At 35.3% G+C, this 27,048-nt stretch overlaps 1 protein-coding gene across 3 annotated transcripts in view; it reads left to right on the forward strand.

Moving 5' to 3' along the window:
- Eogt (EGF-domain O-GlcNAc transferase) overlaps positions 1-27,048 on the forward strand; it is a 402,968-nt gene that overhangs the window by 69,527 nt on the left and 306,393 nt on the right. For all 3 annotated transcript variants that reach the window (XM_090408171.1, XM_090408016.1, XM_090408097.1), the window contains one exon: positions 22,607-22,715. In XM_090408171.1, the coding sequence (XP_090264297.1) occupies positions 22,607-22,715 (109 nt within the window). The remainder of the gene's footprint in view (positions 1-22,606; positions 22,716-27,048) is intronic.

The raw sequence follows: 27,048 nt of genomic DNA on the forward strand, positions 1-27,048 counted from the left end.
GTTCCATGAACATGATCCTCTTTTAGAAAGTCATTTAAAGGATTTGACTGTAATAATATGATATCAATAAAAATGATATCATTAGTATTATATCTGATGTAGTTAAAGATGCTATAAAAAAAAAAAAGAAATTGTTGCTGCTACATATGATATGTGGCCATTATTCTGGAAAACTTCTTATGTCATAGCAAAATTGCAACTATCAGATGTTTTCCATTTTGTCTGTAATGGGCAAATACACGAAAGGTTCATTGGATTTACAGACATAAGTGACGATAGAACATCTAATGGTATTTTTAAACATATTGAAAACAGACTTGAGGAATTTAGTATAAAGGACAAGTTAGTTGTTCCAACTTATGATGGTGCCTGTGTAATGAATAGGAATATTAATGGGTAACAGGAAAGTTATCGAGGCATATCTTTGAGCAGTATTTACGCATTGCCATGCCCATGTTTGGAATTTAGTTCTGAAGCAAAACCTCTCGAATATCATTTCCAAACTATCATTGCTTTATCAGACCACTTCTGTGTTGAGTGGTTGCATTTTCAAAAAGCTTATAAGAAATGTTAGTTGCAACCCTTTCGTAGAATTTTATTTCTAAAATTAGCATTTGTTGTCCTTCACAGTGAAGAGTTTATGGAGATACAACACATGTTAGAATAATTACTTTACTTAACATTAGGAAAGTAACATTCGATGTTTCGACCTCTGTATTGAGTCATCATCAAAAAAAAATTCATATGTTTAAGATACAAGCTACATAACACTGCACTATACAAAAGTAAACTGAATCTAAATGCTTCTAAATCTTTTAACCTAGCCTGATCTCTTGTTGGAGTATAAAAAGTAAATAAATAAAATAAAATAAAAAATTAAAATAAATAAATAAATGTAATAAATTAAAAACAGAACTACATTAAACATTTCTAAAGCCCTCTTGTAATGAGATTTTCTTCTGGGCTTGTTCTGGTTGCTATAAAATTGCAAATGGGTCCTCTGGTTCACGGACAATTCGTTGCTGGGACAATTTATCATGAGGAAAATTCATCACGCGAACTATTTATCGCTGAAAAAATTTGCTGAAAATGTTATTCGCTGTAGTATCAAAGTAAGAAAGAATATTTATGCCATTTTAAGATGAAACAGAATTTAGGAAATGCCTCCCAGTATATCCTAAGTCTGTAGAAGCATTTGTTCTCAAGGCCGATTTACTTGCTTGTGGGAGGAAAAATCCCATTTAAACTGGGGAGAAAAACACTGCACTCCTTGCCTAAGACCAGATAACTTGGCTATGTCTGAGAAAGATCCTAAGTTCCTCATGTCAGCAACAGAAATCGAACTCAGAATACTCCTTACCCAGGCATATGGTTGTGAAACAACCAGCCACTCGTCTAACTGTGCGGACTAATACATAAATACATAATAAAATTATCATCATCATCAAATTCCTGCCATGTACCCTCAGCGAGTGTACAGGATATGATAGTACTACATGAAAAAAATTACATCATTACTAACTTCCTATCTACAATTTTCCTCCAAATCAGTCTATTACTTGTCAAGACTCCAACATTATCAGATCTTATATTTCTATCATCTAAGGCACTTTGTACCGTATCAATCTACCTATATCTTGGTCTTCCTCTGGCTCATTTTGCCGCAAACCTGGCAGAGAACACTTGTTTTGCTAATCTTTCTTCGCCCATTCTGTTTAAGTGACCATACCACCTGAGATTAGCTCTGCTAATGCATTCCTGGATGCTGACAATGTCGTTCTTTCCTAATATCCTCGTTTTTAAAATGATATTGCTATTGATGCCATCTGTTCACGCCTATAATCTTTCTAAGGACTCTCATATCTGTGGTCTCTAGTCTTTGGTCAAGTGTTTTACTTCTGACCCAGCTCTCGGATCCATAAGTTAAAACTGGTTTGCACACTGTCTTTTATACAGCTAATTTAGTGTTCCAACTAATTTCTCTGTTATTCCATATGAATTTATTCAATTGACTTCCCACCATACTAGCTTTGTTGATTCTGTTGTCTATTTCTATATTTAATTTACCATCTTCACTAAAAATTGTGCCTAAGTAGCTGAAATGTTTTACTTGTTGCACAGGTTCTCCATTCACAACACAGTTGACCATATCTATTACAACAGTTATTCGATTTAGTCAGAGAATCTTGCAGACTTCTAGCGGATTTATTTAGAAGTATAACATCATCCGCATAAAGCAAAGAGCTGACATTAACATCTCCAATTTTGATATCATGTTTAATACCACTTTCCTTCATAATGTGATCCATATAGATAATGAATAACAGAGGGGATAATGTACATCGTTGTCTGACACCAGATTTAACATTAAACCATCTTCCTGTACTTCCTTCAATTCTAACTGCTGACTTACAACTTAAATAAAGACTAAGTATTGCTTGATATAATGCCCCATTGACACCATATAACTGTAGCATATTGAATAGCTTCTCTCTTGGCACCTAGTCATATGCCTTTTCCAAATCGACAAAACTCAAATAGAGATCTTTGTTATATTCCCATGATTTCTCCACTATTTGTCGTAAAGTGAAGATCTTTACGACAAACAACCTCTGTTTGGTATGAATCCATCTTGTTCTTCACCAAGCTCTTCTTCCACAATTCTTCTCAACCGTTTCTCAAGTATACTTGCATAGATCTTGCCAGGAACAATCGGTAGGGAAATACCTCTGTAATTCTCACATTCAGTTTTATCTCCCTTTTTATATATGGGTATACTATGAGAGCTCTACTCCAATCATCGGGAATTCGTCCCTCTGTCCAGACTTTCTGAACTATGCAGTGCAGCCACTGTAAGACTTTTATATACCACCATACTTCAGCATTTCTGGTTGAATATCATCTACTCCTGCTGCCTTTCCACATTTCAAGCCTTTGATGGCTTTTTCTACTTCAAGTATGGATATATATTCCTGACTTCATGCCTGGTCAGTGTTTTTTACCACTGTGCCGCCATCACTGCTTGTTTCATTTAGCAGTTTTTCAAAGTAATTACTCCATACTTCAAGGATATCTTTTTCTCCTGTTTTCATGTCACCTTTATCATCTCTAATTCTTTTTACAGTACTCTTTCCTCCATTCCTAAGCTTCTTCAACAACATCAAGAATATTTTGCCACCTTCTTGATATTTATTTTCTATATTCTTGCCAAAGTCCTCCTGTGACTTTTGTTTAGCTAGTTTTATACACTATTTAACATTTTTACATTTGTCTCTGTACTCTCTAAGAGCACAAGCTGACTTATTTGCCAGGAACGTTTGATATGCTTTCTTCTTTTCCTTCACTGCCTCTTTAACTTCCTGTGTCCACCATGGAGTTCTGATTTTTCTATCCTTGCAGACAACTTCACCACATGCTTCTCTCGCTGAATCAATCAGGGCTTTCTTCAAGTCTTGCCACTGAATCTCCAAGGTTTGATTCCTGTTCTCAAACTCTTTCATTTTTTCTTCAATAATCTTTGTGTATTTTAGTCTACAGTTCACATCTGACAGCTGCTCAACTTTTATTCGCTTTAAAACTTTCTTACATGTTATTCTTTTCAATATGAAATTCAATTTTATCCTGCTCAAGACTAAATAGTGATCACTTCCAATTTCAAATCATCTGTACACTCTGGTGTCCTGCACCAGGGAGAAAACATCACTATCAACAATAACATAGTCAATGAGACTTTTCTTATTCCTAGCCTCTTCTCTCCATGTGAATTTCTGCACATTTTTATGTTGGAACATGGTGTTAGTAATAACCAGTCCATGTCCTGAGCAGAAATCCAACAGATATTTGCCATTATTATTAGCTTTGCTCTTTTCTCCAAATTTTCCCAAAATATTTTTGTATGTCTCACAATCATTTCCTACTCTGCTATTTAGATCCCCAACAAGGATCAACTTTTCCTTTTTCATTGTGTCAGTTGCTTTTTCTAAAGCATCAAAAAATTCCTCCACTTCTACCTTAGTAGAACCTTCTGTGTGACCATAGGCAGAAATAAGTATTATTGTCCAGTTCCCCATTCTCATATTTGCCCACATTACTCTACTTGAGACTGACTGCCATTCAAGAAGATGAGCCTCGTATTTTGTGTTGAATACTATGGCTACTCCTTCTTTTCCTTGATTGTCATTGCCCGAATATGACATTTTGTATTTATTGCTCAGAAAGATCTCGCCATTTTTTGTCTTTTTTGTTTCAGTCACCCTTATAATGTCGATCTGGTACTTATCTAATTCCTCAGCTAGTTCCATTTCTTTGCCATTCAGGCTTCTTATGTTGATAGTACTGATCTTTAAGTCTGGTGATGTGTATTTTCAGATTTGTTCCAGTATCTGACTTTTCGCTGTTCACCCTGGTTCCTTGGCGAAAACAACAGGGGCCTTGTTTCATCAGCTGGCATGAAATTTTGTCATGTTGTACCATCTTTTTTTAATTTGGTTTAACCAATAAGAATATAATTTGGTCGTCTAAATCCCAAATTGTCAGCCCAACAGGGTGCACTACGACTAGGTGAGGATTGGACATTAGGTCAAAAGCCCTGGTCGGTTCTCCGCATTCCTTTAAAGGCTATGTAGAGGTCTCCTCTCAGTTATACAGCTTTGACCCATAATAAAATTATATTGTTTGAAATTTAACTTGTACTGCATTTGTTTTTCGTATATCAGTATCAATGCAATATCATTTCAATTTTCTAGCGAATAACATTTTGAGTGAATTTTTTCTGCGATCAGTAGTTCGCACGATGAATTTTTCCTGTGATGACTTGTCCAGACACGGGTCCTCCACATTTTTGGAATGATTAATTCACCATTTTTGTTCACGTTCAGATAATGTTTTAGCATTTCACAAGCTTCTTCGAATTTTCTCTCAAACCAGGTTTTGGTGTGGTATAGGGACTTGGTGCCTTTCCAGTAAATTCTAGTAAAAATGATAAATGGTACAAATGTGTTACCATAGTGGAGGTGTTTAGTGTGTTATCTGTGTTTGTCTTTTATCATTAGGATAGTGCATCGTGTTTTCCCTATGTAAAGTAGGTTACAGATATATTGGATTTTGTAAACCCATTGGTAGACCAGGTATGGAAGAGGATCTTTGTAAGAGCTAATAAATTTCTTAATTTTCTCAGGAGTTGGAAGGTTGTTTTAATGTTGTATTTAAGTAGTGTTCTGTTTATTTTTTCCGAAACGCCTCTAATATAGGGCATGGGCTGTGCCATTCTTGCGATCTTTTTTGTTTTTAGTGGCATTTTTATGGAGGATCTTGCGAATTTTTTTTTATTGTAGCCATTTTTTACACATGTTTGGTTAATGATTTTTATTTCTTGTTCATTAGAGCTAATTGTTAGGGCTCTGTGTTTGAGGGTGCTGATGACTCCTAATTTTTGTGTTGAATAGTGGCATGAATTTTTATGTATGTATTGATCCATATGTGTAGGTTTGCAGTAGACTGTGAAGGAGAGACAGCCTGAAGGAAGATGTGTGACGAGTGTGTCTAGAAAAGGAAGACAGCCCTAATTATGACCTTAGTCATAATTAGGGCTGTCTTTAATTGTTATTTTAATTGTGTTTAATTGTCTTTAATCTTAGTCTTTAATGGGAATAAATGCAAACATATAATATCAGTTATATTGCTATCCCATCGATGTGCACCACACACCTAGCATACCCTGATTTGCCTATGATATATATTCATTTTGCTTTTCATAAATTTAGTGCTTTCTGTATCCATTGACTGTATTATAAACAGCTGTTACACATTAAAATTGAGTTATTTTCTTTTGGTTTATTAGTCGGCCATAAATATTAAAAGATCTACACAATTGTCAACAAGTTTCACCAGCTATTCTGTCTGGCTTCTTCAGGACAAGAAAGTCAGTACAATAACATTTACTAGTAAAAAAGAAGACTGGAATAGCACAGTCAAATAAAGTAAAATTAAAACTTAGGCATAACATCATAAGCATGGAGCCTCAGTCATTGTTCGTTGCATATGTTGTATAGTTTTTTATGAAATAAAATTATGGTAAGCTAAGTGAATTTATTAGGCTTTTCCAGATGTCTTTCAGTATCATACCTCGATTTCTGTTTAGATTATCTCCTGTCCAGAGTACAACTGCAGCTTCTTTGAAGTTTCTACATCTAAAATCTTCTTCTATATAAGGCATGGAGCTATTATCCCAATTGATGGAGTGGTGAGAAATCAAGAAATGATGGACTAATCCTGAAGTGTCTGTTCTGTTGTTGTTAACATATGTTCCTATATGTTCTTTTTTTCGAATTTTTAGGCTTCTTGAAGTTTGGCCTATATAATTTAACCCACAGGAACATGGGATGTTGTCTGCATATTTCTAAAAGGCATTATTGTTCTTGGAGATCTTAAGATGTGTCATATAGTTTTGACTGGATTAAGAGCAACTCTGACATTGAAAGACCTCATGAGTTTGGCTATTTTTGTTGAAACTGAGCTGGCATAAGGGATGGCGATAGACAATGCATATTGTGTGACAGGAGGTAGTTGTTGTGGATTGTTCCTATGATGAATCTTTTGGATTATATTTTTTGGATAACCATTACCAATGTTTGAGATATGGGAGTGAGTTCATCAAGGAGATCTTTTTCTTCTGAGATAATATTGGTTGCTCTACTTTTAAGCATATGTATAATGCTGAGTTTTTGTGCATAATGGTGAGCTGATTTGAAATGTAGGTAATGTCCAGTGTCTGTAGGTTTTCGATATATTGTGAGCTGGATTTGACCATTCTCTTGTTTCTTTATTAGTGTATCTAGAAAAGATAATTGATTGTTCTTTTCCAGCCCTAATGTGAACTTTGTTTTCTGTCAGAAAGAATTTATTTTTGTAAGGAACTCAAATAAGGTGTTTTCTGTGTCTTTCCAAATAATGAATATATCATCTACGTGTCTCCACCAAATCAACAACTTTGGATTTACTTTGGACATCAGCTTCTTATCAGCTTCTAGTTTTTCCATGAACACATCAGCGCAGGGAAGTGACTGCCCATGGCTAAGCCATCAAGTTGTTCATAAATAGTATTATTTACTTTAAAATAATTTGATTTGAGGCAATGGCGAAAGAGCTGAACTATGTCATGTGGATAGAAATTTTCTATGATCTTGATAACTTCTTCAACAGGTACGCTTGTGAATATTGACACTACGTCAAGACTTGCAAGTATGTCTGTATTTAAGGTGGTGATGCCTTTTAATTTTTCCATGAAATGCTTAGAGTTCTTTATGAAGGAATCTGATTTCTTTATATTATCTTTCAAAAGACCGGCTAGATATTAAGCTAGTAGATATGTCGGGGAATTTCTAACATCGATAATCGGGTGGAGCAGAACTCCAACTTTGTTCACTTTTGGTGCACCATATAAGCATGGCATCAGTGGGTGTAGAGATTTTAGACTTCGTTGTAATTCCAAAGACCACCTCGTCATATTACATAATAGGAAATTAGTCTCGTTTTGATTTTTGTAGTTGGATCTACATCCAATATACGATAGGTTGACATGTCTGAAACTAAATCAGTGATCTTCATTAGGTAGTCTTTGGTGTTCAAAATAACTGTCGAGTTGCCTTTGTCTGCCTTTAGAATGATTTTATTTTTGTTCTTTTTTAGGTTAGAGAGAGCACGCTTTTCAGAAGGAGTTATATTAGGTTTTGGTGGTTTTGAAGTTGAAAGAACGATGGTGCTTTTTAAACGAATGTCATTTGTTACTGTTTCTGAGAATGAAGAAAGTCCCCTTTTCTATGTTGCTTATGAAATCAATCTATGGAATGTGCTTGAGCGATAGCAAAGTTGAAACCTTTTTTTAGTTTGTCAGATTCTGGTTTTGATAATGTGTAGTCCGAAAGGTTGAAAATAACTTTTTCATCCAGGAGACATGGTCTTGCGTCGTGTATTCTTTCATAGAATATATTGAATTTATTAATTTGCGATTCTTTACTGGCTAGAAAAACTTTGTTAAAAATATTATGAGCCATGCAGTCAAGAATATTCCAAATGTTGCTGTCTATGTTGTTAGAGATGTCTTCGAAAAGTTCTAAGCATTGGAGGTCTATTTTACTAAATACAGATTTGACGTGCTGGATTCTTTCACAGAGTAAAGCTAAAGATGATTTACAGTAAATCTGTTTGGCTCTTATTGATTTTATCTGCACTTTAATAGTTAAAAACTTAGGAATGATATTGAACTGTCTACATTTTTTAAGAAGGTTAGATGGTTTAACATTCTCTCTTTTTTACATTTTAGTTTTTCAAAAGAACGTACCTTATGCTTTGTATAGCCATCTAGACTGTTCATTATTGTTAAATTATTTGGTCACTTAACATTAAAATTGAGTTATTTTCTTTTGGGTTATTAGTCAACCATGAATATTAAAAGATCTACACAATTGTCAACAAGTTTCACCAGCTATTCTGTCTGACTTCTTCAGGAGAAGAAAGTTGGTACAATAACGTTTACTAGTAAAAAAAGAGGAATGGAGTAGCATAGTCAAATCAAGTAAAATTAAAACTTAGGCATAACATCATAAGCATTGAGTGTGGAGTCTCAGTCATTGTTCATTGAGTGTGTTGTATAGTTTTTCACAAAATGAAATTCTGGTAAGCTAGGTGAATTTATTAGGCTTTTCCAGATGTTTTTCAGTATCATACCTTGATTTCTGTTTAGATTATCTCCTGTCTGGAGTACAACTGCAGCTTCTTTGAAGCTGGTGAACTTGTTGACAATTGTGTCGATCTGCTAATATTTATGGTCGACTAATAAACCAAAAGAAAATAACTCAATTTTAGTGTTAAGTGACCAAATAATTTAACAATAATAAGCTATTACACATATTTTGAAATTGGAAATTTGAAAGCAGATTCAAATGTTAGGACAAATGTCTTTAGTTAGCTGCTGTGTTTGCTGCTACAATAAATCTGTTCTGTTTGCATGCAGCATAGTCTGCAGGAGTGGAGTGTGTTTTTCTATTGAGTGTGTTCTTGTAGCTGTCTCTAATTACAATAATTGTACTTATATATAGTACGCATATTAAATGCCTATTTACTGTATTTAGTGATAAACAAAGCTACTTGTTTTCTTGCTTGTGCAGTATGTTGAGGTTGGAAAATTTTTAATGGTATAGGGACATTTTTATTCTAGTCTTCGGAAACAACAGACAGTAAAAAATTTATCTATTCCTGAGTAAAAAGGAATACTTTTTCTGTGTATTATAAGAAGTGTTGTTATCTACAACAAAATCATATGTCAAATATCTTTTATTATTGATGACAGGAAAGCTGCTCACACTTAAAAAACTAATGAATGCAGGATTCCCAAAAGTGGATAATTCCAATAACGATTGTATATCATCATCATCATTATCATCATCAAATTCCTGCCATGTACCCATAAGGGGTGTACAGGATATGATAGTACTACATGAAAAAATTATATCATTACTAACTTCCTATCTACAATTTTCCTCCAAATCAGTCTGTTACTTGTCAAGACTCCAACATTATCAGATCTTATATATCTATTGTTTAAGGCACTTTGTGCAGTATCAATCCACCTATGTCTTGGTCTTCCTCTGGGTCATTTTGCTGCCAACCTGGCAGCGAACGCTTGTTTTGCTAATCTTTCCTCGCCCATTCTGTTTAGGTGACCATACCACCTGAGATTAGCTCTGCTAATGCATTCCTGGATGCAGACATTGTCAAGTTCTTTCCTAATATCCTCGTTTTTAATATGATATTGCCATTGATGCCATCTGTTCACATCTATAATCTTTCTCAGGACTCTCATATCTGCGGTCTCTAGTCTTTGGTCCAGTGTTTTACTTCTGACCCAGCTCTCAGATCCATAAGTTAAAACTGGTTTCAACACTGTCTTATATACAGCTAATTTAGTGTTCCGACTAATTTCTCTCTTATTCCATATGAATTTATTCAATTGACTTCCCACCATACCAGCTTTGCTGATTCTGTTGTCTATTTCTGTATTTAATTTACCATCTTCAGTAAAAATTGTGCCTAAGTAGCTGAAATGTTTTACTTGTTCCACAGGTTCTCCATTCACAACACAGTTGACATTTTCAATGATTCTGCCTATTTTCATTGTCTTTGTCTTTTTATTGCTGACCTTCATACCACATCCATTACAACAGCTATTCAATTTAGTCAGAGAATCTTGCAGACTTGTAGCGGATTTATTTAGAAGTATAACATCATCCGCATAAAGCAAAGAGCTGACATTAACATCTCCAATTTTGATATCATGTTTAATACCACTTTCCTTCATAATGTGATCCATATAGATAATGAATAACAGAGGGGATAATGTACATCCTTGTCTCACACCAGATTTAACATTAAACCATCTTCCTGTACTTCCTTCAATTCTAACTGCTGACTTACAACTCAAATAAAGACTAAGTATTGCTTGATATAATGCTCCATTGACACCATATAACTGCAACATATTGAATAGCTTTTCTCTTGGTACCTTATCATATGCCTTTTCCAAATCGACAAAACTCAAAGAGAGATCTTTGTTATATTCCCATGATTTCTCCACTATTTGTTGTAAAGGGAAGATCTGATCCTGACAGCCTCTGTTTGGCCTGAATCCAGCTTGTTCTTCACCAAGCTTTTCTTCCACAATTCCTCTCAACCGTTTCTCAAATATACTTGCATAGATTTTGCCAGGAACACTCAGTATGGAAATACCTCTGTAATTCTCACATTCAGTTTTATTTCCCTTTTTATATATGGGTACTATGAGAGCTCTACTCCAATCATCGGGAATTCGTCCCTCTGTCCAGGCGTTCTGAACTATGCAGTGTAGCCACTGTACGACTCTTATACCACCATACTTCAGCATTTCTGGTCGAATATCATCTACTCCAGCTGCCTTTCCACATTTCAAGCCTTTGATGGCTTTTTCTACTTCAAGTATGGATATATATTCCTGCCTGCATGCCTGGTCAGTGTTTTTTACCACTGTGCTGTCATCACTGCTTGTTTCATTTAGCAGTTTTTCAAAGTAATTACTCCATACTTCAAGGATATCTTTTATTCCAGTTTTCATGTCACCTTTATCATCTCTAACTCCTTTTACAGCACTCTTTCCTCCATTCCTAAGCTTCTTCAACAACCTCCAGAATATTTTGCCACCTTCTAGATATTTATTTTCTATATTCTTGCCAAAGTCCTCCCATGACTTTTGTTTAGCTAGTTTTACACAGTGTTTAGCATTCTTGCATTTGTCTCTATATTCTCTAAGAGCACAAGCTGACTTATTTGACAGGAACTTTTGATATGCTTTCTTCTTTTCCTTCACTGCCTCTTTAACTTCCTGTGTCCACCAGGGAGTTCTGATTTTTCTATCCTTGCAGACAACCTTACCACATGCCTCTCTGGCTGAATCAATCAGTGTTTTCTTGAAGGCTTGCCACTGAATCTCCAAGGTTTGGTTCCTGTTCTCAAACTCTTTCATTTTTTCTTCAATAATCTTTGTGTATTTTAGTCTACAGTTCACATCTGAGAGCTGCTCAACTTTTATTCGCTTTAAAACTTTCTTGCATGTTATTCTTTTCAATATGAAATTCAATTTTATCCTGCTCAAGACTAAATAGTGATCACTTTCAATTTCAAATCCTCTGTACACTCTGGTGTCCTGCACCAGGGAGAAAACATCACTATCAACAATAGCATAGTCAATGAAGTTCAGGGGACATATTGCAAAAGTTGGTAAAATGAATGATTTGAAAGCTCAATGAATAACTTGGATGTTTGAAAATATACCAACAAGTAAAGATTGGGAAGTTATTATTTCTCTTTATAAGACGATTGTATATTATGTATCCTATTATTGTGTAAAATGTATAATGAGTCTCAGTAAACAAAAGAAAATTCTTAGAAAATGAAACAAAGTATCCATAAACCAGAGAAATACACATGGACAACAAATTTTATAAGATGATTTGCTGCTCCATCAAATCACGTGCATTCTAGCCACTCCTGAATGAATCACCTGATTAACGTTATTTAGTTAATTGGATTAGCTTCTCCCTATAGTTTTTAACTGAACTACTAAATGTATATAGTGGCTGTTTATTATTGGTTAGTTATTTATACTTTGCAAAGAAATCTCCTTCCCTCTCCTCGTATGTTTATTTTATTTTTTTTAATTATGCCATCATAAATTCATTTATTCATGTCTAGACTTTATACAATCACATGTTATTCAATCTACCAAGCAACTTATAGGACACACATATTACAGATGATAATCATTAATAATTTGTTTGCCATTAATGAAAGTATTTCTACTTATACTTATTCTTTCCATTACATTTCCCATTCTTATTAATGATGGTTCACAAATTTAAATTTGCACCTTTGAGTAATTCAAATATATCAATCAAATATAGCATTCTCCTTCATTATTGTTTTTTAATATATCTTAAACAGATTGTTCCCCCACTCTTTGCATATTTGCTTACAATAAATTGATAAATTAAAGTATTCAAAGTTATGCTACAATTAATTGCATTGGATCAATTAAGATGAGTTCTGATGTGCTATGTAATATTAAAACTTTCATACATCAATAAACATGCAACCATATGGTCAAACTGACATGAATTTTGTAGCTCAGGTTGCATAAGCCACACCACAGCACATTCAACTGAAATGGGCATGTGACACCACTTCATATGATGTATCATATTGATCGTATTGGATTGCAGGAAATTGATGAGACTAGGAACTTGGGGATAACGGTGGACAAAGAGTTGAAGTTCAGGGGACATATTGCAAAAGTTGGTAAAATGAATAACTTGGATGTTTAAAAATATACCAACAAGTAAAGATTGGGAAGTTATTATTTCTCTTTATAAGACTATGATTCTGTCACATCTTGACTGCTGCACACAGATTTAGTCACCTGGGTTTCTTGGGGACCAGGAAGTGGTAGAGAGTATTCAGAGAGAAGTGACCAAGATGGTGACCGGTCTGTGGAATACTCCCTACAAGGATAGGTTGAAGCTTTGTAGGTTACAAAGTTTGGTTGATAGGCAGAGGAAAGGGGGCATGGTAGAAACTTTGCAAAATTTCTTCTCCTGCAGCTTTTCCCACTTAAGTAGGGTCGCTGTTTGTGGTGAGTCTCCTCCACAATCTCCTGTCTTGGGGTGTAGCTACATCCTCAAGTCCTTCTCCACCATCTCCCTCCATCTCTTCTTTGGCTGCCCACACTTCCTCATCCCCTGCACAGCCATCTGCATGATCTTTCTTCCCACATACTCTTCCTCCCTCCTCATCACATGACCAAACCATCTCAATCTCGCCTCCAGTATCTTTGCTCCTAAGTTCGTAACTTTCACCATTCCCCTTACGTAGTCATTTCTCAGACGATCCTTTCTGGTCACACTGCAAATCCACCTAAGCATTCTCATCTCCGCAACCTCCATCCTGCTGATGTTACTTTTCCTCAGGGCTACAGTATCCATAGTGTTAGATCCTAAATGAAGGAATTTTAGAAAGAAATCATTCATTTAGAATCTAACATATAAAACTTGCTGGCAAAGAGAAATACCTGCACATCATTTGTAATTAAAATTGAAACTTCTTCACTTTATGTAAAATTTGTATTCTTTATTTCAAGTGCCTTATATTTAAGCTGATGAGATTATATTAAGATTTCATTTTTAAGTATGTCTAAAAAGAGAGATAATCTGATTTAAATTTAAGCCTCACTTAAGCTATGTAAAATTCACTGTGAGTCATCTGAAAAGTTGCTAAGTAGTAATTCCTGGAAGGCATAAAGCTACACATGTACAGCATAACGCTGGCGGCTATAACTTACTCGGAAAATTACATTGCCATGTATTCTGTGAATCCAAGTATAACAGCATTGTAAAAGCGAAGGACGAACCCAAAGGGATGAAAAGATAAGGGTCGTGTGCAAAAATGGGACTGAGAAAAGAGGGCGCTCTATAGAAGAATATAAGGGGTTGAACCTGTATCGGAACTCTCTCTCTCTCTGGTCATAACGTTTTCCTGTTTTGGTGGTTTGGAAGTTAGCGGAAAGTTTCGCATAAGGGGGGGGTGAAGTGTGTGATAAGATGTCGGACTGCAAGCGTTCCTAAAATGAAGTAGGATTCTATGCAAAGCTGAAGGTAAAAATTCCAGTCCTAGCAGAATCAAGCCGTCGCTGAAAAGTCCCATCGAGTTGTTCCTGAAACGCAAAGATTTGAGTCCGTTTTCGGCAGAAGGAATGAAGATAGCGTAACCCCTACATTGCCGTATGGACAGCCAATAGATCAGAAGTATCCAGACATACACGTGGTGCAGAACAACGCGGAAAATGCTCGGTAAGGTGCAATCACTCTAATTTTGTGTGAAAGTTCATTAGAAGATTGTTTACGAATGTGAAATTAAGAACTGTATTCTAAAGAACTCTATGGACAGTTTCTATTTAGAAAGTTAACCTCCTTTGAGAGTAAGAAGAATTGTTTGGAAGAGATCTTTTGTAATTTTGTATGTGATAGGATTAACTTGATGCGATAAGAATAGTAGAATTTAGTATCTCAGTAACATTAGAATGTTTGTTAGTTTTCTCTTGCGAGTAATACTACTGAAAGGTATTTAGTTTAGCTTCATATCATTTGCTATCTATCCCAATATGCAGTTACTGTGTTTAGCATGCTTTATAAGATTTAATTAATTTAGAAAGTGCTAACCTCTTAATTCGAGTTTTATTTAGTGTTGAGCATAATTGAGTATATGAATTTTGTATTGTGTTTTAGATATTCCAATAAACGTCATATTTACTTGAACCTGAGTCATGCCTGATTACGATTACAAACTTACTACTTATAAAAATAGAACCTATTTTGGCGGGAAGGATTTGGAGAGTGAATATAATAATAGATTTAGGTCACGATTGCAATAATCTAAATCTATACAGCAGTTTAAATAAGATATTGTGTAAGAAAGCTAAGAATCTAGTATTGTCTCCCTGAGTAAGGATCTTTTCTACTATAGGATACTGGCTGGTGCAGCAAAATATAAATTTTGCCAGTATCCGAAGAGGAAACAATCCTAGATATAAGAATAAGATTAAAGTGAGTGAATAAAGAGAATAAATCACAAAAGATAAATATTTAACAACAGAGCTGCCAGTAGGATTTTGATTGTATAAGGTTTTAGGTAAGAAAGGATAGATTTAAGTAAACAAACTAATTAAGTATAAATCATACATATAGATACATCGACATAACAATAGCATACGTCATATCTGGTCTCACTACTGTCCTGTAGATTTTGCCTTTTAGATTGATTGGCACTCTCTTATCGTATAGCACTCCAAGTATCTTTCTCCAGTTCCTCATCCTGCTTCTATTCTGCATCCCATTTCCTTCTCAGCCTCACCATCCTCTTTCATTGTTGAACCTAAGTATTTAAAGTGTAACTGACCTTCCTGATGACATTTCCTTCCAGCTCCAGATCTGTCTCCTGGCTGCTATCCACTTTGCAACACATATACTCTTCTGTCTTACTTCTGCTCAGTCTCATACCTCTCTCTTCCAGTACTTTCCTTCAACTTTCCAGTTTAGCTGCCACTTCTTCTCTTGCTTCTGCACACAGCATGATATCATCTGCATACAACATAGTCCAAGGCGCATCTTCTTTCACCTCCATCACAATATTAAATAGGAACGGACTTAATGCTGACCCTCGATGCAAGCCAACTGTCACTGGAAAACTTTCTGTCTCTCCCAGGCAGGTCCGAACTCTTGTCTTCACATTTCTGTACATCTCCTGCACCAGCCTGACATATTTCTCCGGTACCTTCTTCTCCCTCAGACACCTCCAGACTTCTTGCCTTGGCATTCTATCATACGCTTTCTCCAGATCAATAAATACCAGGTGTAGCTCCTGTTGCTTCTCTCGAAACTTTTCCGTCATCTGTCATAACCCAAAGGTAGCATCTGTCGTTGATCGACCAGGCATGAAGCCAAATTGCTCCTTTGCAATCTCCACCTCCTTTCTCAGTCTTCCATCAAGAACCCGCTCTAAAATTTTCATTGTGTGGGACATGAACTTTATTCCTCTGTAATTCTTACAGTCTTGAGCATCCTGTTTACTCTTGTAGATGGGGACAAGAGTACTTTCTCTCCATTCCTTGGGTTTATTTTCCTGTTGATAAACTTTTATTGCCTGTGCCTGTGTAATAATAATAATAATAATAACTCCCTGGGACATTCTCCCAAGACACACAGTGATATGCGTATCAAGTCCTATGGCCTTATTGACATCGTTTACTCAATTCGTCATATACCTCCTACTCACTGATCATCAGATGTTCTTCCTCTTTCTTACTTCCTCTTTCTTCTGCCTTATATGACATTCACTAGAATGGAGTATTTTAATGAACTGCTCATTTAACACATTTCCTCTGTCCTTCTCATTGTTTATCATTTTCCCATAATTATTCTTCATTCTACTGACCACCTATTAAAAAAAAAAAAAAAAAATTATATATATATATATATAAATAAATAAAAAAAACTGTAGGATTTCTTTTAGCCTCCTTTGCTAACTGCTGCTCATATTTCTTCAATTTTACTACATTTATCAAACAAGTCACCTTCTAACTTGCCCTTTTTACTTCTCATGTAACTGATTATTTCCACTTTTCTTCCATAAATATAGAATAACAGAAATGCCACAGTAAATAGCTTTTCATGTAAATATTTCATTTTATGTATCATAACACATCATCAATACAATTATCGAGCAACAATAGGAATTGAATTAAAACACAGTAGGGCAGATGATTAAATTGGAATCCCTCTATGTATACATTTGCATGTTCATGGATTAAAACTATCATCATCATCAAATTCTTGACATGTACCCTCAATGGGTGGACAGGATATGATAGCACTATATGACAAACTTACATCATTACTAACTTCCTATCTACAATTTTAATCCAAATCAGTCTGTTACCTGTCAAGACTCCAACATTATCAGATCTTATATTTCTATCTTCTAAGGAACTTTTACCATATCAATCCACCTATATCTTTGTCTTCCTCTGGGTCTTTTTCCTGTCAAACCTGGCAGAGAACACTTGTTTTGCTAAACTTTCCTCTCCCATTCTGTTTAAGTGACCATATCACGTGAGATTAGCACTGCTAAAGCATTCTTGGATGCTGACAATGTCAAGTTCTTTCCTAATATCCTCGTTTTTAATATGATATTGCCATTGATGCCACCTGTTCATGCCCTTATCTTTCTCAGAACTCATATCAGCGGTCTCTAGTCTTAGGTCAAGTGTTTTACTTCTGACCCAGCTGTCAGATCCATAAGTTAAAATTGCTTTGAACACTGTCTTTTATACAGCTAATTTCTCTCTTATTTCATATAAATTTATTCAGTTGACTTTCTACCATACCAGCTTTGTTGATTCTGTTGTCTATTTCCATATTTAATTTACCATCTTCACTAAAAATCGTGCCTAAGTAGCAGAAATGTTTTACTTGTTCTATAGGTTCTTCATTCACAGTGCAGTTGATATTTTCAATGTTTCTGCCTATTTTCATTGTCTTTTTCTTTTTAATGCTGACCTTCATACCATGTCTATTACAACAGTTATTCAATTTAGTCAGGGAATCTTGCAGACTTGCAGCAGATTTATTTAGAAGTATAACATCATCTGCATAAAATGAAGAGCTGAAATTAACATCTCTAATTTTGATATCAGGTTTAATACCACTTTCCTTCATAATGTGATCCATATAGATAATGAATAATAGAGGGGATAAAGTACATCCTTGTCTGACACCAGATTTAACATTAAACCACTTTGTTGTACTTCTTTCAATTCTAACTGCTGATTTACAACTCAAATAAAGACTAAGTATTGCTTGATACAATATCCCATTGACACCATATAACTGTAGAGTTTCTAATAGCTTTTCTCTTGTCACTTTGTCATATGCCTTTTTCAGATCTACAAAACTTAAATACAGATCTTTGTTATATTCCCTTGATTTCTCAAGAATTTGTTGTAAATTGAAAATCTGATCCTGACTGTCTCTATTTGGCCTGAATCCAGCTTGTTCTTCAGCAAGCTTTTCTTCCACAATTCTTCTCAACCATTTCTCAGGTATACTTGCATATATCTTACCAGGAACACTCAGTAAGGAAATACTTCTGTAATTCTTACATTCAGTTTTATTTCCCTTTTTATATATGGGTATTATGAGAGCTCTGCTCCAATCATGTGGAATTTGTCTCTCTGTCCAGGCCTTCTGAATTATGCAATGCAGACACTGTAAGACTTTTATACCTCCATACTTGAACATTTCTGGTCAAATATCATCTAATCCTGCTGCCTTTCCATATTTCAGGCTTTTCATGACTTTTTCTACTTCAAGTATGGATATGCATTCCTAACTGCATGCCTGGTCAGTGTTTTTTACCAATGTGCTGTCATCACCTCATGTTTTATTTAGCAATTTTACTTCGAAAAATTGCTAAATAAAACATAATTACTCCATACTTCAAGGATATCTTTTTCTCCTGTTTTCATATCATCTTTACTATCTCTTATTCGTTTTCCATGCTCTTTTATGCATTTCTTAAGTTTCTTCCATAACCTCCAGAATATCTTGTCACCTTCTTGATATTTATTTTCTATGTTCTTACCAAAGTCTTCCCATAACTTCTGTTTAGTTAGTTTTACACAGTGTTTAGCTTTCTTATTTTTCTCTGTATTTTCTAAGAGGAAGAGCTGATTTATTTGCCAGGAACTTTTAATATGCTTTCTTCTTTTCCATCACTGCCTCTTTAACTTCCTGTGTCGACCATGGAGTTCTGATTTTTCTATCTATGCAGACAGCCTCACCACATGACTCTCTGGCAGAATCAATCAGTTTTTCTTCAGGGCTTGCCACTGAATCTCGATGGTTTGGTTCCTGTTCTAAAATTCTTTCATTTTTTCTTGAATGATGTTTGTGTATTTTAGTCTACATTTCATATCTGAGAGCTGTTCAACTTTTATTCGCTTTAAAACTTTCTTACATGTTCTTACTTTCAATATGAAATTCAATTTTATCCTGCTGAAGACTTAAATGGTTATCGCTTCCAATTTCAAATCCTCTGTATACTCTGGTGTCCTGCACCAGGGAGAAAATATCACTTTCAACAATAACATAGTCAGTGAGACTTTTCTTATTCCTTGCCTCCTCTCTTCATGTGAATTTGTGCACAATTTTATGTTCCAACATTGTGTTAGTAATAACCAGTCCATGTCCTGAGCAGAAATCCAACAGGTATTTGCCATTATTATTAGCTTTGCTCCTTTTTCCAAATTTTTCCAAAATATTTTTGTATGTCTGACAATCATTTCCTACTCTGCTATTTAGATCCCCAACAAGGACCAACTTTTCCTTTTTCTTTAAATCAGTTGCTTTCTCTAAAGCCTGAAAAAAAATTTCTCCACTTCTAACTTCAGTTGACAACCTGTTAGTTGTCAACTGAAGTAGATCATTGATATATAGCAGGTAGATGGTTGGTCAGAGGATAGAACCTTGTGGAACCCTAACATTAATTAAATAGTGAGAGGATAAAGAATCATTCACCACCACACATAGTGTGCATCCAGACAGAAAGCTAGCAGTCCAATTTTAGAAGTCCTGAGACAGACCAAGTGATGGTAGTTTGCTTAGTAAGCCTTTCTGCCTGACCCGGTCAAATGTTTTGGAGATATCAAGTGCAACCACCTGAGATTCGCCAGGCTTCTCCATGGCATTTGTTCAGAGGTGGATGACGTGTGAGCAGATCTCCTGTTGATTGGCAGTGATGGAATCCATAGTGGTCGTTGTTTATTAGGTGGGGAAACATCAAGGTAGTGTAGGAGTTGGGAATTGATAATTTTTCCATTACTTTAGACAGGACTGGGGTGGGTGAGATAGGGCAGTAGTTGGATGGCAGTGACTTATCACCCTTCTTGGGAATGGATTATATATAGACCAATTTCCAAACTGTGGGATAGATACCAGTGAAGTAGTAGAGTATATACAGGCTGCATAGGATAGGAATCAGTTCTTGTGCACAATAAGCAATAGTCCAACCATGTTCCATGCCTCATTCCCATGTGGAGGCTGTCCCACTTGGCACTGTTATAATGCCAAACTGCTCTTGTATTAGAGTGGCTGTGTAAGTGTTGAATGGGAGAGGAGATGAGCACTAGATTATGGTCATTATTACCTAGGGATCCACTACATTCACTGTGTATTTGGAAGGGTCATTGGTGAGGAAGAGATCTAGGGTGTTTGGGAAGTGGTTTGGATTTGGTTATCAGGTATTCTGGTTGGCATCTGAACAAGTTGTGTAAGACCATTAGTGACAGCAAATGTTTCAGCATCTCTGCCTGCAAGATATTTACGTAAAGCTGGAAGAAGAAAGTCAGATATTAAAATCTCCTAGGAAGATGATTTTGTTGGTGGGACTAGAGAAATTCAATTTTTAAGGAGAGGAAATTAAAGAGTTCAGAGTGGCTGGTTGCATTAAGGGAGAAATAGAGACAGCAAATTAATTTGACTAAGTGGGGAAGGGATAATTTCAACCAAAGATGGTCAAAGTTGGGCAATTCTAGATTGGGTGCTCTCTGGTAAGGTATGTCAGAGAGGATATATGCACAGATGCCACCCTTGGGTTGAAAGGAGTTAAAAAGTGTGTAGTTTGGAAGGTCGAGATGAATAGTTCTGTGGGGGCGACATTTGAGTTTCTGCCAGAAAGATTAGGTGGGGTTTGGTAGACTGAAAATGGTAGTGGACACTATTAAGGTTGGAGTTTAGGCCACGGATGTTGGTAAAGTAGATATGCAAGGTCTTGCACATTTCCTATGTAGTGCCTGCTTGCTGATCTCCGTGGTGAGTACTAGTGACATCACTTGATTTTTGCACTAATTTAACTTCTTTATAGTCGATGACCCAATTGTGGCCGAGCATATATGCATGATTGGGGGGGGAAGTATCTTTGAACATGTTGTTTATCACTATTATTAATTTACATGTGCTAGTTGGCGTGTCACAAGTCCCTTTTATGAGGCATAAATCTCTATAGTTTAATGCCTTCATTTTACTGTTATTCATATGTATTGACATTATTTCCTTCTTTTGTATCTTATTCACCCTTCCATTTGTAAGAATTTCAGTGAACAGCCAGGTCAGAAGCAATGGTAGCTGCTGAAAATCTCTCTAAAGTGACAAATCTAATCTGTTTTCATCACATTATTGACATCCAAAGTACTTACTATATTATATAGGTAAAGTAAGTGAGAAGTAGTGTTTTTGAAAGAGTAGTAGGTGCATTTCTTGACTGAATTCAAGTTTACACTCAGTCACTTCTGTTTATATTTTCTCTCAAACTGAAATATGTTTTTAGATCATTCATCATAATTCCAATTATGGGTATAGACCTTATTGGTCTGTTCTGATCTCATTAACCATCCAATATCCGTTTTTGAGATCTACCCTGCTTTCTCTTTCCAATTGGATTATATTTTAGTATTTGTTTAGGAGGTCGGGTATTGGCCATTCGGTTTACATGTTCAATCCATTTTTGTTTATAATTGTATAGTTTTTCTTCTGTTGATTTTGTTTTTAGTTCTTTTAAAATGTCTTCATTCCTTTTTTGATCTAATAATGTGTATTTTGCAGTCTTTTCATAAATCTCATTTCATTTGTTTTTATTCTTTGTTTATCTTGTTTATTTATTGCCCAAATTTCACTGCCATATAATAATGTGGGCTCTGCTAAAGTATTGTATATTTTCAAGCATGTTTCTTTTTGTACTATATTTGGGTTGAGTGTTCTATTTATCAGGCCTATAATCTGTAAAAATTTTGAAGTTTTTAATTTTATGTCTTTTTCTCCTTCATATGATATTTCACATCCAAGATAACTGAAAGTATTTATCTGTTCTATTATTTTATTATTAATAACTATTTTGCATCTAACTGGAGTTTGTCCATAAAATGCCATTGTTTTAGTTTTATCTATGGAAATTTTCATTCCAAACTGTTCTACTATAATGTTTAAATTATATATTGCTCTTTGTAAATTGTCTTCCTTATCTGATATTATTACCTGATCATCTGCAAATAGTATCATATTTATTTTGTTATTCCAGGAAATTCTATTCCTTGATTGTTTAAGTTGTTCCACTATATTAATATTTCATTAATGTAAATATTGAAAAGTGTTGGAGACAGAGGGCATCCCTGTCTTAGTCCTTGGTTTATAGATTGTTTTTCAGACAACTTTTTTTATTTTTATTTCATTATCTTTATATATATTCAGTATATTTAAGCATGTTTTTAGATATCTTTCTTTAATTTATTCTTTTATACTAATTACTTATACAGTAGATGCTTAATGTTAAGAGGTTTGTATTTTGTTTTATAGTGTTTATAATTGACATTCTTTCATTACATACTTACCACTTAAACTTTTTCTCTTTATCTCCCTAGGGTAAAAACAAAGGAAGAACAATTGAATACGTTTTTACGACAAGGTGATTTTGAGTATGTAAAAGAAAGGAAGCAGGAACTTTTTGTTTATTGTAAACCCAATCATCCTGTAAGCATTTATTATCATTATTGTTTGTAATACTTCATCATCATCATCATCAAATTCCTGCCATATACCCTCAAGGGGTGTACAGGATATGGAAGTATTTACATCATTACTAACTTCCTATCTACAATTTTCCTCCAAATCAGTCTGTTACTTGTCAAGACTCCAACATTATCAGATCTTATATTTCTATCGGGGTGCTTAAGGGTCAAAGCTGTATAACTGAGAGGAGACCTCCACCTAGCCTTTAAGGAATACGGAGAACCAACCAGGACTTCTGATCTAATGTCCAATCCTCACCTTCTCGTGGTGCACCCTTTTGGGTATCTACCTTTTGGGGATACTGAACGAACAAGGGTGGGGTGGCAATTTGGGATTTAGCCGACAAATTGTATTCTTATTGGCCAGTATACAAAATGATGGTACAACATGACAACATTATCATGCCGGCTGGGGCATCGCCCGGTTAAACAAGGCCCCCGTTGTTTTTGCCAGGGAACCAGGGCGAACAGCGAAAAGTCAGTTGCTGGAACAGATCTGAAAACACACCTCTACTCAACATCACCAGAGTCAAGATTGGTACTATCAACATAAGAAGCTGAATGGCAAAGGAATGGAGCTAGCTGAGGAATTAGATAAGTACCAGATTGACATAATAGGGGGTGACTGAAACGAAAAAGGCAAAAACTGGTGAGATCTTTCTGAGCAATAAATACAAAATGTTATATTCAGGCAATGACAATCAAGGAAAAGAAGGAGTAGCTATAGTATTCAACACAAAATACGAGACTCATCTTCTTGAATGTCTGGCAGTGTCAAGTAGAGTGATTTGGGCAAATATCAGAATGGGGAACTGGACAATGTACAGGATATGAAAGTACTACATGAAAAATTTACATCATTACTAACTTCCTATCTACAATTTTCCTCCAAATCAGTCTGTTACTTGTCAAGACTCCAACATTATCAGATCTTATATATCTATCGGGGTGTTTAAGGGTCAAAGATGTATAAGGACTGTATATTTGTGCCTATGGTCCCACAGAAGGTTCTACTAAGGTAGAAGTGGAGGTATTTTTTGAGGCTCTAAAGCTACTGACACAATGAAAAATGAAAAGTTGATCCTTGTTGGGGATCTAAATAGCAGAGTAGGAAGTGATTGTCAGACATACAAAAATGTTTTGGGAAAATTTAGAGAAAAGAGCAAAGCTAATAATAATGGCAAATATCTGTTGGATTTCTGCTCAGGACATGGACTGGTTATTACTAATACCATGTTCCAACATAAAAATGTGCACACATTCACATGGAGAGAAGAGGCAAGGAATAAGAAAAGTCTCATTCATTATGTTATTGTTGATAGTGATGTTTTCTCCCGGGTGCAGGACACCAGAGTGTACAAAGGATTTGAATTTGGAAGTGATCACTATTTAGTCTTGAGCAGGATAAAATTGAATTTCATATTGAAAAGAATGACATGTAAGAAAGTTTTAAAGTGAATAAAAGTTGAGCAGCTCTCAGATGTGAACTGTAGACTAAAATGTACAAAGATTATTGAAGAAAAAATGAAAGAGTTTGAGAACAGGAACCAAACCTTGGAGATTCAGTGGCAAGCCTTGAAGAAAATCCTGATTGATTCAGCTAGATAGGCATGTGGTGAAGTTGTCTGAAAGGATAGAAAAATTAGAACTTCATGGTGGACACAGGAAGTTAAAGAGGCAGTGAAGGAAAAGAGGAAAGCATATCAAAAATTCCTGTCAAATAAGTTCAGCTTGTGCTCTTAGAGAATACAGAGACAAATGTAAGAAAGCAAAACACTGTATAAAACTAGCTAAACAAAAGTCATGGGAGGACTTTGGAAAGAACATAGAAAATAAATATCAAGAAGGTGGCAAAATATTCTGGAGGTTGTTGAAGAAGCTTAGGAATGGAGGAAAGAGTGCTGTAAAAGGAGTTAGAGATGATAAAGGTGAATTGAAAACAGGAGAAAAAGATATCCTTGAAGTATGGAGTAATTAATTTGAAAATTTGCTAAATGAAACAAGCTGTGGTGACAGCACAGTGATAAAAAAACACTGACCAGGCATGGAATCAGGAATACATATCCATACTTGAAGTAGAAAAAGCCATCAAAGGCTTGAAATGTGGAAAGGTAGCAGGAGTAGATGATATTCGACCAGAAATGTTGAAGTATGGTGGTATCAAAAATTTTACAGTGGCTGCACTGCATAGTTCAGAATGCCTGGACAGAGGAACAAATTCCCAATGATTGGAGTAGAGCTCTCATAGTACCCATATGTAAAAGGGGAAATAAAACTGAATGTGAGAATTACAGAGGTATATCCCTACTGAGTGTTCGTGGTAAGATATATGAAAGTATTCTTGAGAAACGGTTGAGAAGGATTGTGGAAGAAAAGCTTGGTGAAGAACAAGGTGGATTCAGGTCAAATAAGAGGCTGTCAGGATCAGATCTTCACTTTACGGTAAATTGTGGAGAAATCATGGGAATATAACAAAGATCTGTATTTAAGTTTTGTCAATTTGGAAAAGACATATGACAAGGTGCCATGAGAGAAGCTATTCAATATGCTACAGTTATATGGTGTCAATGGGGGCATTATATCATGCAATACTTAGTCTTTATTTGAGTTGTAAGTCAGCAGTTAGAATTGAAGGAAGTACAACAAGGTGGTTTAATGTTAAATCTGGTGTCAGACAAGGATGTACATTATCCCGTCTGTTATTCGTTATCTATATGGATCACATTATGAAGGAAAGTGGTATTAAACATTATATCAAAATTGGAGATGTTAATGTCAGCTGTTTGCTTTATGCAGATGTACTTCTAAATAAATCTGCTACTAGCCTGCATGATTCTCTAACTAAATTGAATAACTGTTGTAATTGATATGGTATGAAGGTCAGCAATAAAAAGACAAAGACAATGAAAATAGGCAGAATCATTGAAAATGTCAACTGTGTTGAGAATCTGTGGAACAAGTAAAACATTTCAGCTACTTAGTCACGATTTTTAGTGAAGATGGTAAATTAAATATAGAAATAGTCAACAGAATCAACAAAGCTGGTATTGTAGGAAGTCAATTGAATAAATTCATATGGAAGAGAATATTAGTAAAGAACTAGACATTGTCAGCATCCAGGAATGCGTTAGCAGAGCTAATCTCAGGTGGTATGGTCACTTGAACAGAATGGGTGAGGAAAGATTAGCAAAACAAGTGTTTTGCTAATAAGTGTTTCTCTGCCAAGTTGGCATCAAAACGACTCAGAGGAAGACCTAGATATAGGTGGATTGATACGGTACAAAGTGCCTTAGATGATAGAAATATATGATCTGGTAATGTTGGAGTCTTGACAAGTAACAGACTGATTTGGAGGAAAATTGTAGATAGGAAGTTAATAATGATGTAAATTTTTCATGTAGTACTATCATATCCTGTACACCCCTTCAGGGTACATGGCAGGAATTTGATGATCATAATGATGACTGTTTTCATAATAATTTCCTAAAATAAAATTTCTTGATCTGTGTTCATAAACTTCCATTCTCCCCCCCCCCTTGTTTCCTTTGTTACTCAGGTGCTGAACATTCTCTGTCAGCTATCAATCACCCATTGAACTTCCACTGTGAGCATGCATGCTTTCTTCAACTTCGCTGCAAGCAAAAGTCAGTAATGACTAACATGCTTTCATGATTAACTAAATTAAAGAAAAGAGAATGTCTTAACGATGAAAAGGTGGCATATGCTCTGATCACTTGCCTAAGTATCCCACAATATAAAGCACATATCCTCTCGGACATGTATACTGTTATGTATTATGGGAAGGGTCACTACCCAGACCGAAACCGGGCTGGGTAGTGACACTTATACCATATTTACCACGATTTGCCTCAGACCTGAAAATACTTCAGGTGCAAGTAAGCAAACAAGCTTACTTGCCTGTTTGCGTACTTGGGAAAATATAATTAAAGCCAAGTTTATAAAATTTCTTGGGTATCTTTAATGTAATAGTACACCCAAGGTAAAAAACTTTCTATATATATATATGTATGGTTTTTTTTTTTTTTTTTTTTTTTTTTAGAAAAAAAAAAAATTCAGAATGCAAGTTTTCATTTTGGTGAGTTTGCAGTTCCACTATAAAAAGATGCTGAGCAGCAGTAGTATGAAATATGAGGCATAAATGGATGTTAGTTCTTCTGAACAATGACCATGGAAATATCTGTAGAACAGACACAATGCAGAAAACTGATCTGCTATGGGAAAGTGGCTGAAGAGTATCTGTAAGAGAGGTGTCATCAATCAACTGAACTACACTT

The sequence above is a fragment of the Typopeltis vanoorti genome, chromosome 1 (genome assembly GCF_054136105.1).
Source record: "Typopeltis vanoorti isolate ZY-2024b chromosome 1, IOZ_Tvanoo_1.0, whole genome shotgun sequence".
Classification (NCBI taxonomy): Eukaryota; Metazoa; Arthropoda; class Arachnida; order Uropygi; family Thelyphonidae; genus Typopeltis; species Typopeltis vanoorti.